We start from the raw sequence: 13817 nt of genomic DNA on the forward strand, positions 1-13817 counted from the left end.
ACCGGCCCAACTTACGGATAATGTGTGCTGGCACCTGATTCCTGAAGCGGCCGAGGCTGCCCCAATCCTGAACGAATGCCCTGACACCGTGAGGGGGTCAAAACCTAGATTGACCGCCAGTATACGCGCATGCGCTATGAATTGGGAGGTGGACAACGCTGCTGTCCCGAAGGATAACAGTGGGGTGTTAGTGCCGCGACCGGCCAGTGCCCCTGACAATTCCTGCAGGACGTGGACCGGACCCCATTTGTGAGACGAGGGGGAAGAATTTGACCTGGGTAGGGGGACCTGACTGGGAGGTCTTGGTCATTTAGACCACAGTACGGCCTGTCCAATGGTTACCCCAAACATGCGCTGCTGCCACCAAATTCCCGTGGCCTCGCAAATCTCCTCCGGCCACGCCCCATTCAGCCAATGGGGGCCAAAAATAGCAGCGAAACCAGTGCTGACCCCGCTGTTGGAGAATATGACGGGGGAGTTGTGCAAGACCGCCGGGTCAAACATGGACACGCCATTCCAATGACTCAAGAAGTGGTCCCACATGCTCAAATCCGCTTGCGCTTGACTGTCCAGGAACACTGGACTATCCTGACAAGGGGCTGCTGAGAGGAGTGGTAACAATCTGGCTACGAAAACCTACCCTGAGGAATGACGCGCATCGCAAAATTTACATGCCTAACAACGACTGCAGTTCCACCTTGGTGGTGACCCTACCAGTGACGAAACTGTGAATGACTGCGCGGACCCAACCAACTTGTCTTCCGGCAACCTAGCTGACATGCTCTCTGTGGCTGTAAAACAAGCAAAAAGACGGACCGTCACTACCACTGTTTAGCAACAATTTGACTACCACCCGTGCCTTGACACCACCACCGCCACTGCAGAAACCATCATGCAAAGGTAACTGACCCTGGTGACCACCTGACAGCTGAGGTACGGAGAAAGAGGAGACGTGTGACAGTGGAAAATAAATTGGAGACAAAGAAGGAGGACCTTACCGGAAACAGGACACGATGCTGATATGAGAAGAACACAAGGAACCAACCGTGGAAATAGACCTATCCGCATGAATTAAGCAGAATAAGTATTTTTTATTTTTTTTTTAACAACGCTTGCGCCTGCGTTCAAGTGACCCGAAGCTGGGTGACGAGACACGATTGTCAGATTGCCGGGGTTCTCACGGAGTTGGATGAACGGCTGACGTGCATATGCAAAAATAAAAACACAGCTATCTATGTAGCAAGCAAATTGCGACAAGTGTATGAAGACAGGCAAATGAGAAACCTGCCCATCTGAAACAGAACAATGAAATAAAATGCCATACAATGTGAAGGGTCTGGCGTGCCCCTGCTGGCCTACGTCTAGGGGCGCCTGTTACTGGGGGTACTACCCCCAACAACTCATCACCATCACGCTGTATGGCATTAACCCCCTACCTAACTGACAGCACGGCGGCCCGTGCCAGACTTTGCCCCCCATATAACAGTCATGGTGATTATACAAAATTCGTCTTGACAGAAAAGTTTAAAACAGCTAGGCTGTGATTAATCAGGCAGATTGAAACTCCGCCCTCAAAGACTAGCCTTCTCATTGACATTCCCCCCCCCCCCTCCCCCCGTCCTTACTCCCTTACAAGCCTCCCCCAATGCAGAAAGATAGAGCCTAATGCGAGTAGCCCCAGCAAATATACGAACGGAGTCCCGCTGACTCCTGCTACCTGCGTGCAAGTCACGTGGGAGCGGGGCGTGCTGCCAGACTGCCGTTCCGGTGTGGGGATGTCCCTCTCATACCTTAGAGGGACCGACCCCACCGACCGGACTAAGGAGCCGATACTGCGCTGAGGCAGCAGCTACTTACGCGCCGCACGAGGAGGAACAGGACGCCGGACTGCAGGAGGAAGCGCCGACCGGAAGTGATGCTCTGTCGCCTAGGAGATGCTGACGCCGCCGGCTGTAACAGGAACACTGCTGCCGTCCATCCCCTCTGGAGAAAGGTGCGTGCCAGATATAGGGCAGGGCGCCGCTCCCACAAATACAGGCCAATTAATCGGCCTTAATACATGTACGTGTTTCCCACCAGGACTTCAAAATCTCCTTATAATCATCGTACAGATCTTTAAATATTGTTTTCAGCTAAGTATATATGGTCCCCTGACGAACCGGTCTTAATACACATTGACTGGGGAAACGCTGCATCGGGATTAATGTTTTTGATTTTCATATCTTCCAAGATTTGTTTGGTCTTTGTATCTAGTGGTATACCTATTTGACATTCAGTATTACTCAGGAGATTTATATTATTTCTTGTTTAGGCGTTGTAATAGGGCTCTACAGGGATATAGAGACAAGGAACGAGGACAGGGAACCCCTACCACTAAGGGGTGTCCCTGGGCTGAGATCTAGTGAGGGATGTATAGGGAAAACTAGGTATCCTCATTAGTTCTATGTGCGTTCCCTATATGTCGCCATTACAGATTGTTTACCAGCAAGCATCCTCACTACGTCCGTCTCTGCGGTGAGTCCCCTGCAAATTTATGGGCCTTATTCATCAAACCGTGAGTAATTCCAGAATAAATAACCCATTGTTCTGAAATAATAGGTATCCCATTCGTATCTGGTATCTTGACCCATGGGGTCTGAGCTTTATGTGAGCATACGTTTTTAAGATATTATTAAAAGTTATATTTTATTATATGGGAAGGTGTTCTAGCTTTATGTACATAATAGTAGTGGCCTTGATTAAAAAAAAAAGATTTTCTATCAAGCAGGTTATTGTGGTTTACTCACTAATACAGAGAATGACATGCCTAATTCCTGCAGTGAGTGGAGACGTGGCCGCACATGTGTTGTCAACCTTGATTACAGTCTTCGAGTCGTAACATGGAAATAGCTGAGCGATGCATTTATGTATTTCCCATAGACATTACTGAAGAATGAGAACTAAATCTCTGAATTGGCAGATTTCCTGTGGATGGCCTCCACAAATCAGACATTTGTGCAATGCGCATTCTTCTGAAAAACTGTTCAAGTGCTGTGTCATTACCACGGACAGAACTCCATATCAGCATAACATATAAAAACGAGGTTGGTGCTAGAATGGTACTTACTCTACTTGCTTATTTGAAAGCGAGAAGACAGAGTAAAATCATGTGATTAGAGGGGTTTCCCATAAAGGACATTTATCAACTTTCCACAAGATAGGAGATACATTTCTGATTGATGGGGGCCCCACCACTGAAGCTTCTCGGAACAGGGTTCCTGATTCCTCCTCAATGCATAACCAGTTTCTGTCAGGCCCGTGGACATTAAATGAAGCATGCTCCATTTAAAATTATCATTGTGGTCATGCAATAAGAAGGAATTGGGGGCTTGGAACCCCTATTCTAGCGGTTAGGGGATGTCCATAATGTGTATAAGCAATAATATTGTTACAAACATGCGAACAAAGAAACTATATAATTGTAATCCCTTCCTGCCATGAGGGGGCAGAAAAGATTCACTAAATTATCCTTCTTTCCAATCTCTAACTCTTTAATAAATGGAGCAAATTACACTGAAGGAGACAATGTATATAATGCAAAATGTGGCCTTTGTAAAAAAAACTAACAAAAAAAAAAAAAACATTGACCTTAAGTTATCTCCATATACATCATTGCCAATGGTGATATTTGTTATGTTTAAATTAACAACCAATACAAAGTGAACTAAATATACAAACCAATGTACTTTTGCTCAAATTAGCTTTAATCAATATTATCTAGACTCTCATGCTGAGTTTGAAGATGATGTATGCACCAAGATGGCTCTTGAATATGAAGGTGGTTCTATCATGGTAAAACAGTACATTAACGAACAGTGAGTTAGAACTTATCCAAGCTGAAAGGCAGAGAAGATAAGAAGTATGATGATGTATAATGTTACCCGTCAGCAATCTGTTGCTCCATAGTAGGTAATCTTGATGTCTTTGCAAACCTCACACTGAGAGCTGTTGTCTGAGCTATACGTTCCTGGATCACAAACCACTACCAAGAAAAACAAGACATTACAACTAGAACTAATACATTTCATATCATAATACAGAATTGCATAACATAGTATATTTACTATAATACCATTGCAGACAATTCAAATGAAAATACATTTTTATATGAGTATACCAAGCACAGTGCTGGATAGTGTACTGTAGCTGACCCCTACTGATCAGATATTGCTGATCTGTCCTTGGTCTTCGGAAAACTTTTTGATCAATCATGTATCTGCACGGTGACAGGGAGGGTAGGGTAATTTCACTACCAAGGGAAGCTGAAAGAGGAAGGGAGGGACTATACATACTTGCCATACAGGCACACTGTCAATTTCTTACATTCCCCTGGAGGTACACATTGAATAAGTTACCAAGACCAAAAAGATTTAAATACTTAGGAATTGGTAATTGGTTAAAAAAGAGAGATCAATGAGCATGTACCACTAGGGTTAAGGCCAAGGTGTGCTGTTCTATAAAAGGGGTTACTTCATGAAGATAAGCCCTGTCATGTTCTACTAGGGTACATACACTACTCCACAAAATGTTAGGGATATTTGGCTTGTGGGAGAAATTTCAGCATGAACCTAAAATGGACGCTAACCTTTACAGGTGAACTTAACTGCCTCCGGACCGCCTAACGCAGGATCGCGTTCCGGAGGCGGCAGCTGCAGGCAGAGTAACGCATATACGCGTCATCTCGCGAGACGCGAGATTTCGCTCAAAGCCGGCCCGCGCATCGCGGGCCGGCAAAAGTTCAAGGAGTATTTAGTCAGCAACCTGCCAGCCAATGATCGTTGCTGGCAGGTTGCTGATTTTTAAAAAATCGAATCACAAGCCATCTAACACCTTATATTTATAAATATAAGGTGTTAAATGGCTTCTCTGCTCCTCTGCTGGTCCTTTTGGTCGGTTGGTTCCAGCAGAGGAGCAGACATCACAGTGAGTACACCCAACACCACACTTACCCCCCAGATCACCCCCATCACCCCAATAAACCCCTTGATCACCCCTTGATCGCCCCTGTCAATCACCAATGAAAGGGAAAAAAGTGATCAGTGTAAACTGTCACTTTTTTCCCCCACTAGTATTGACTGTTAGGTTTTAGGATAGTTTAGGTCCCTTGGTTAGGTAGTTAGCGTCAGTTAGCGCCCAGCCCACCGCACCGCAGTCACTTATTCGCTGATCAGCGTATCGCTAATCAGCATTTGTACTTTTATAGTATCTGTAAGTGATCAAAACTGATCACAGTCAGATCTATAATAGTATTAGTGTCACCTTAGTTCACCCTCCACCCAAAACGCAGTGTTTGCCCGATCAGGCCTGATCGGTCGCCCACACGTGCGTTCACCCATGCCCGCCCCGCCGCAGTGACAAAAAAATTATTTTTTATCACTTTACAAGCGCTGCGGCGATAAAAAAAAAATCAGTTTTGATATTTTTTATCAATCGCAGCGGCCTTCGGTACTTCGATAGCCTCCCATTTGTAAGACAGGCTTGCTTTTTTTCTTGGGTAGTCTCAGGGAATACCCCTAAATTTAGTAGTCCAAATGTCAAACAGGGGGTATTCTTCTGAAGAGGCCTACAGGCTTCTGACCCAGTCGGATGAGGAATGGCAACCCTCATCTGACGAATCTAGCGGGTCAGAATATGAACCTGTAGAAAGCAGTGGCAGTCTGACCCAAAGTTCGGACGAGGAGGTTGAGGTCCCTGATAGCACCAGGCGTACCCGGCCCCTTGTTGCTAGACCACAGGTTGCGCAGGATCCGCTTCAAGAGCAGCAGAGTGGGGCTGGCGCTGTCGCATTATGTGGCGAGGCATACACCAGCAGCGCAGCCCTCCCTGGACCTAGTACCAGCACTGCCGTACAACATGGTGAAGTGGTGAGCACCAGAAGGGCAGTTGGAGCTGGTACGGTGGCACGTGCAAAAGTTACCCCGTCGCAGCCACCGCACAGACAGGCCCGTAGGGGCTGGCAAACCCTGATTGGCAGTCCCCAACTTCAGCCGCACCTGTAGTTCCCCCTTTCACCGCCCAGTCTGGAGTTCGGGTTGAGACAGCTCAGATCGGTTCGGCACTGGGATTTTTTGAGCTGTTCTTGACTGCGGAGCTCTTGGACTTAGTCGTGGCAGAAACAAATCGGTATGCCACTCAATTTACAGCCGCCAACCTGGGAAGCTGTTATGCCCAGCCTTTCCGGTGGAAACCAGTCCAAGTTTCCGAATAAAAAAAAATTCTGGGCCTTCTCCTCAACATGGGTCTAACCAAAAAGCATGAATTGCGGTCATATTGGTTCACGAACCCAATTCATCACATGCCCATGTTCTCTGCTGCTATGTCCAGGGCACGATTTGAGGCCATCCTGCGTTTCCTGCACTTTAGCGAAAACACCACCTCCCGTCCCAGATGCCACCCAGCTTTTGACCGGCTCCACAAAATTCGGCCCCTCATAGACCACTTCAACAACAAATTTGCAGATTTGTATACCCCTGAGCAAAACATCTGCGTAGACGAGTCCCTTATACATTTTACCGGGCGCCTTGGTTTCAAACAATACATCCCAAGTAAGCGCGCCCGGTATGGGGTCAAATTGTATAAGCTCTGTGAAAGGGCCACAGGCTATACCCACAAATTTTGGATCTATGAGGCAAAAGATCAGACCCTGGAGCCGGTCGGTTGCCCTGACTACCTGGGGAGCAGTGGGAAGACAGTCTGGGACTTGGTGTCACCCTTATTTGGCAAGGGGTACCATCTTTATGTGGACAATTTTTACACAAGTGTGCCCCTCTTCAGGCATTTGTTCCTAGAACTGATTGGCTGCTGTGGCACCGTGCGACCTAGTCGCCGGTGCTTCCCCCAATGGCTCGTTACCACCCATCTTGCAAGGGGGGAGAGGGCTGCCTTGTGTAACGAAGAACTGCTCGCGGTGAAATCGAGAGACAAGCGTGACGTTTACATGCTCTCCTCCATTCACGCAGACACGACAATACAAATTGAACGGGCAACCAGTGTCATTGAAAAGCCCCTCTCAGTCCACGACTATAATGCGCTCATGGGAGGGGTGGACTTCAATGACCAGATGTTGGCTCCCTATTTAGTTTCACGACATACCAGACGCTGGTATAAGAATGTGTCTGTATATTTGATTCAATTGGCGATGTACAATAGTTTTGTTCTCTACAGTAAGGCTGGGAGAACGGGATCCTTCCTCAAATTTCAGGAAGAGATCATCGCGAACCTCCTGTATCCAGGAGGTTCCGTGGCCCCAACCACCAGTGTAGTGAGCCGTCTACACGAGCGACATTTCCCCAATGTCGTTGCTGGTACCTCAACCCAACCGTCACCCCGAAAAAAATGTTGTGTCTGTAGCAGGAGTAGAATAAGGCGTGACACCCGCTATTTCTGTCCTGACTGCCCTGACCACCCTGCCCTATGCTTAGGGGAGTGTTTCCGGAAGTACCACACACAGGTACACTTAGCATAGGGATTGCATCTCACAGGACAGGCACACAGGGCTATTAGGGCCCTTTCTCTGCTGCAAACCTCTCCTTTCACCTGGAATAAAGTGCATAATGTACTTCGCCACATCTTTGGGCGATTTTTGCTTTGCACATTGTCCCATGGGGAAGGAGAGGTTTGCCCTATAAAAGGTAAAAAAAAAAAACACCGGTAAGCAAAAAAGTTAACGTTCAGTTCAAAAAGTTAAATAAAGTTTATATGTTCCGTTCAAATGTTATTATAAAGTTAATAAATTTATTGCGTTGCGGCCTGGTTTTTTCTTTTTTTTTACCTTCCAGGTGGACCAACCGATCGACTAGCTGCAGCACTGATGTGCATTCTGACAGAAGCATTGCTCTGCTGTCAGATTACACAAAAGTCAGTGTATGCGGCGCTGCAAGAAGAGATTTCTCCTCTGCAGTAAAAGATACGTTTGCCGAGGCATATGAGCTGAGGAGGTGGCGGTGTTCATATATAATTTTCCGCTAACTTGTGACCAAAAATATAAAATTCTAGGAACTCGCCATGCCCCTCACGGAATACCTTGGGGTGTCTTCTTTCCAAAATGGGGTCACTTGTGGGGTAGTTATACTGCCCTGGCAATTTAGTGGCCCTAATGTGTGGGAAGTAGTTTGAAATCAAAATGTGTAAAAAATGACCTGTGAAATCCTAAAGGTGCTCTTTGAAATGTGGGCCCCTTTGCCCACCTAGGCTGCAAAAAAGTGTCACACATCTGGTATCGCCGTACTCAAGAGAAATTGGGGAATGTGTTTTGGGGTATCATTTTACATATACCCATGCTGGGTGAGAGAAATATCTTGGCAATAGACAACTTTGTATAAAAAATGGGAAAAGTTGTATTTTGCCGAGATATTTCTCTCACCCAGCATGAGTATATGTAAAAAGACACCCCAAAACACATTGCCCAACTTCTCCTGAATACGGCGATACCACATGTGTGACACTTTTTTGCAGCCTAGGTGGGCAAAGGGGCCCACATTCCAAAGAGCAAAAAAATTACACTTTTCACTTTCAGTTGTAAAATTTTGCAAAAAAAAAGGACATCCATATACAAATTTTGCTCTACATTTATTGTTCTACATGTCTTTGATAAAAAAAAAATGTTTGGGTAAAAAATAAATGGTTTGGGTAAAAGTTATAGCGTTTACAAACTATGGTACAAAAATGTGAATTTCCGCTTTTTGAAGCAGCTCTGACTTTTTGTCACAAGTTAGCGGAAAATGATGATTTTTTTTTTGATTTTTTTTTTCTTACAAAGTCTCATATTCCACTAACTTGTGACAAAAAATAAAAACTTCTATGAACTCACTATGCCCATCAGCGAATACCTTGGGGTGTCTTCTTTCCAAAATGGGGTCACTTGTGGGGTAGTTATACTGCATGGCATTCTAGGGGCCCAAATGTGTGGCAAGTAGTTTGAAATCAAAATGTGTAAAAAATGGCCGGTGAGATCCGAAAGGTGCTCTTTGGAATGTGGGCCCCTTTGCCCACCTAGGCTGCAAAAAAGTGTCACACATGTGGTATCTCCGTACTCAGGAGAAGTTGGGCAATGTGTTTTGGGGTGTCATTTTACATATACCTATGCTGGGTGAGATAAATATCTCGATCAAATGCCAACTTTGTATAAAAAAAATTGGAAAAGTTGTCTTTTGCCAAGATATTTCTCTTACCCAGCATGGGTATATGTAAAAAGACACCCCAAAACACATTGCCCAACTTCTCCTGAGTACGGGGATACCAGATGTGTGACACTTTTTTGCAGCCTAGGTGGGCAAAGGGGCCCACATTCCAAAGAGCACCTTTCGGATTTCACCGGCCATTTTTTACAGATTTTGATTTCAAACCACTTCTCACGCATTCGGCCCCTAAAATGCCAGGGCAGTATAACTACCCCACAAGTGACCCCATTTTGGAAAGAAGACACCCCAAGGTATTTCGTGATGGGCATAGTGAGTTCATGGAAGTTTTTATTTTTTGTCACAAGTTAGTGGAATATGAGACTTTGTAAGGAAAAAAAAAAATCATCATTTTCCGCTAAATTGTGACAAAAAATAAAAAATTCTAGGAACTCGCCATGCCTCTCACGGAATACCTTGGGGTGTCTTCTTTCCAAAATGGGGTCACTTGTGGGGTAGTTATACTGCCCTGGCATTCTAGGGGCCCTAATGTGTGGTAAGTAGGTAAATGACCTGTGAAATCCGAAAGGTGCTCTTTGGAATGTGGGCCCCTTTGTCCACCTAGGCTGCAAAAAAGTGTCACACATGTGGTATCGCCGTATTCAGGAGAAGTTGGGCAATGTGTTTTGGGGTGTCTTTTTACATATACTCATGCTGGGTGAGAGAAATATCTCGGCAAAAGACAACTTTTCCCATTTTTTATACAAAGTTGGCATTTGACCAAGATATTTATCTCACCCAGCATGGGTATATGTAAAATGACACCCCAAAACACATTGCCCAACTTCTCCTGAGTACGGCGATACCAGATGTGTGACACTATTTTGCAGCCTAGATGCGCAAAGGGGCCCACATTCCTTTTATGAGGGCATTTTTAGACATTTGGATCCCAGACTTCTTCTCACGCTTTAGGGCCCCTAGAATGCCAGGGCAGTATAAATACCCCACATGTGACTCCATTTTGGAAAGAAGACACCGCAAGGTATTCAATGAGGGGCATGGCGAGTTCATCGGAAAAAAAAAAATTTGGCACAAGTTAGCGGAAATTGATATTTTTTTTTTCTCACGAAGTCTCCCTTTCCGCTAACTTGGGACAAAAATTTCAATCTTTCATGGACTCAATATGCCCCTCACGGAATACCTTGGGGTGTCTTCTTTCCGAAATGGGGTCACATGTGGGGTATTTATACTGCCCTGGCATTCTAGGGGCCCTAAAGCGTGAGAAGAAGTCTGGAATATAAATGTCTAAAAATTTTTACGCATTTGGATTCCGTGAGGGGTATGGTGAGTTCATGTGAGATTTTATTTTTTGACACAAGTTAGTGGACTATGAGACTTTGTAAGAAAAAAAATAATAATTTCCGCTAACTTGGGCCAAAAAAATGTCTGAATGGAGCCTGACAGGGGGGTGATCAGGGAGTCTATATGGGGTGATCACCCCCCTGTCATTGATCACCCCCTTATAAGGCTCCATTCAGATGTCCGTATGTGTTTTGCGGATCCGATCCATGTATCAGTGGATCCGTAAAAATCATACGGACATCTGAATGCAGCCTTACAGGGGGGTGATCAATGACAGGGGGCTGATCAATGACAGGGGGGTGATCAGGGAGTCTATATGGGGTGATCACCCCCTGTCATTGATCACCCCCCTGTAAGGCTCCATTCAGACGCCTGTATGTGTTTTGCGGATCCGATCCATGTATCAGTGGATCCGTAAAAATCATACGGACGTCTGAATGGAGCCTTACAAGGGGGTGATCAATGACAGGGGGCTGATCAATGACAGGGGGCTGATCAATGACAGGGGGGTGATCAGGGAGTCTATATGGGGTGATCACCCCCTGTCATTGATCACCTCCCTGTAAGGCTCCATTCAGACGCCTGTATGTGTTTTGCGGATCCGATCCATGTATCAGTGGATCCGAAAAAATCATACGGACGTCTGAATGGAGCCTTACAGGGGGTTGATTATGACAGGGGGGTGATCAGGGAGTCTATATGGGGTGATCACCCCCGTCATTGATCACCCCCCTGTAAGGCTGCATTCAGATGTCCGTATGGTGTTTTGCGGATCCGATCCATGTATCAGTGGATCCGTAAAAATCATACGGACATCTGAATGCAGCCTTACAGGGGGGTGATCAATGACAGGGGGGTGATCAGGGAGTCTATATGGGGTGATCACCCCCGTCATTGATCACCCCCCTGTAATGCTGCATTCAGATGTTATCAAAACAGCGTCTAATATACCTGTTAGGGGTTAAAAAAATCGCATCTGAGGTGTGAATGAGGCTTAATACTACTTCCCTTGCAGTAGTCACGGCAGGAGAAATGTCTGACAGGCTGCATCTTCCCCAGTAAAATCAGTTGTTTGCTAGGGGTGAACTTATTTAAGAGGTGTAATGTCTGATCGTAAAACCCCTTTATTACTATCTAGTACACACGTACAAGGGGGAAAAATAAGAAATTAGTTGGGAGGAAGATCGGACACAATGTCATAAAATATTATTTTCCTGAAAAAGTAGCAGATGCGGAACAGACTATCTATAACCTTGCGTGAGAAATTATTGAATCCTATAGCAATTTTGTAGTGTAGAATTTGCAACTGTTACTCACATTAAGGGACTGACAAGCTTTTTGGCTGGGGCATGAAGTTAATGAACCCTGCATGATATAAGGTCCATTTTGACACTTGACAATTACACACTGGAAATAGAACTAAGCATATGGGAGCCGTATTTGACCCGAAAACCCCTGGAGTGTTGAAATCATATGACTGGTTCTAAGTTATCAGGCACATGCCCCCATTTGCTCTGCAAGGTTGAATGGATTAGGCAGTGGCTGAGGGACAGACAACAGAGGGTTGTAGTCAATGGAGTATATTCAGACCATGGTCTTGTTACCAGAGGGGTACCTCAGGGATCTGTTCTGGGACCCATATTGTTTAATATCTTTATCAGCGAACTTTCAGAAGGCCTCGATGGTAAGGTGTGTCTTTTTGCTGATGACACAAAGATTTGTAACAGGGTTGATGTTCCTGGAGGGATACACCAAATGGAAAAGGATTTAGGAAAACTAGAGGAATGGTCAAAAATCTGGCAACTAAAATTTAACGTTGATAAGTGCAAGAAAATGCACCTGGGGCGTAAAAACCCAAGAGCAGAATATAAAATCAGTGATACAGTCCTAACCTCAGTATCTGAGGAAAGGGATTTAGGGGTCATTATTTCAGAAGACTTAACCCCTTAAGGACTCAGCCCTATTTCATCTTAAGGACTTGGCCATTTTTTGCAAATCTGACCAGTGTCACTTTAAGTGCTGATAACTTTAAAACGCTTTGACTTATCCAGGCCGTTCTGAGATTGTTTTTTTGTCACATATTGTACTTCATGACACTGCTAAAATTGGGTCAAAAAATTTAATTTTTTTGCATAAAAAAATACCATATTTACCAAAAATTTAGAAAAATTAGCAAATTTCAAAGTTTCAGTTTCTCTACTTCTGTAATACATAGTAATACCCCCAAAAATTGTGATGACTTTACATTCCCCATATGTCTACTTCATGTTTGTAGCAATTTGAGAATGATATTTTATTTTTTGGGGATGTTACAAGGCTTAGAAGTTTAGAAGCAAATCTCGAAATTTTTCAGAAATTTACAAAGAAACAATTTTTAGGGACCACTACAGGTCTGAAGTCACTTTGTGAGGCTTAAATAATAGAAACCGCCCAAAAATGACCCCATTCTATAAGCTACACCCCTCAAGGTATTCAAAACTGATTTTACAAACTTCGTTAACCCTTTAGGTGTTGCACAAGAGTTATTGGCAAATAGGGATGAAATTTGAGAATTTCATTTTTTTGCCTAAATTTCCATTTTAACCCATTTTTTACACTAACAAAGTAAGGGTTAGCAGCCAAACAAGACTGTATCTTTATTGCCCTGACTCTGCCGTTTACAGAAACACCCCATATGTGGCCGTAAACTACTGTACGGGCACACAGTAGGGCGTAGAGGGAAAGGTGCGCCGTATGGTTTTTGGAAGCGAGATTTTGCTGGACTGGTTTTTTGACACCATTTCCTATTTGAAGCCCCCCTGATGCACCCCTAGAGTAGAAACTCCATAAAAGTGACCCCATCTAGGAAACTACACCCCTCAAGGTATTCAAAACTGATTTTACAAACTTTGTTAACCCTTTAGGTGTTGCACAAGATTTAATGGAAAATAGAGATACAATTTCAAAATTTCACTTTTTTGGCAGATTTTCCATTTTAATATTTTTTTTCCAGTTACAAAGCAAGGGTTAACAGCCAAACAAAACTCAATATTTATGGCCCTGATTCTGTAGTTTACAGAAACACCCCATATGTGGCCGTAAACTACTGTACGGGCACACAGTAGGGCGTAGAGGGAAAGGTGCGCCGTATGGTTTTTGGAAGGCAGATTTTGCTGGACTGTTTTTTTTTGACACCATGTCCCATTTGAAGCCCCCCTGATGCACCCCTAGAGTAGAAACTCCAAAAAAGTGACCCCATTTTAGAAACTACGGGATAGGGTGGCAGTTTTGTTGGTACTAGTTTAGGGTACATATGATTTT

The 13817-nt window shown here is 44.6% G+C and overlaps 1 protein-coding gene across 1 annotated transcript in view; it reads right to left on the reverse strand.

Moving 5' to 3' along the window:
• Positions 1-3738: 3738 nt before the first annotated feature.
• Positions 3739-13817, reverse strand: part of ZPBP2 (zona pellucida binding protein 2) — a 92125-nt gene continuing 82046 nt past the window's right edge. The window contains exon 3 of the mRNA XM_040437935.1: positions 3739-4021. Coding sequence (XP_040293869.1) covers positions 3924-4021 — 98 coding nt within the window. The 3' untranslated portion in view covers positions 3739-3923. The remainder of the gene's footprint in view (positions 4022-13817) is intronic.

This window comes from Bufo bufo, chromosome 6, assembly GCF_905171765.1.
Source record: "Bufo bufo chromosome 6, aBufBuf1.1, whole genome shotgun sequence".
NCBI lineage: Eukaryota > Metazoa > Chordata > Amphibia > Anura > Bufonidae > Bufo > Bufo bufo.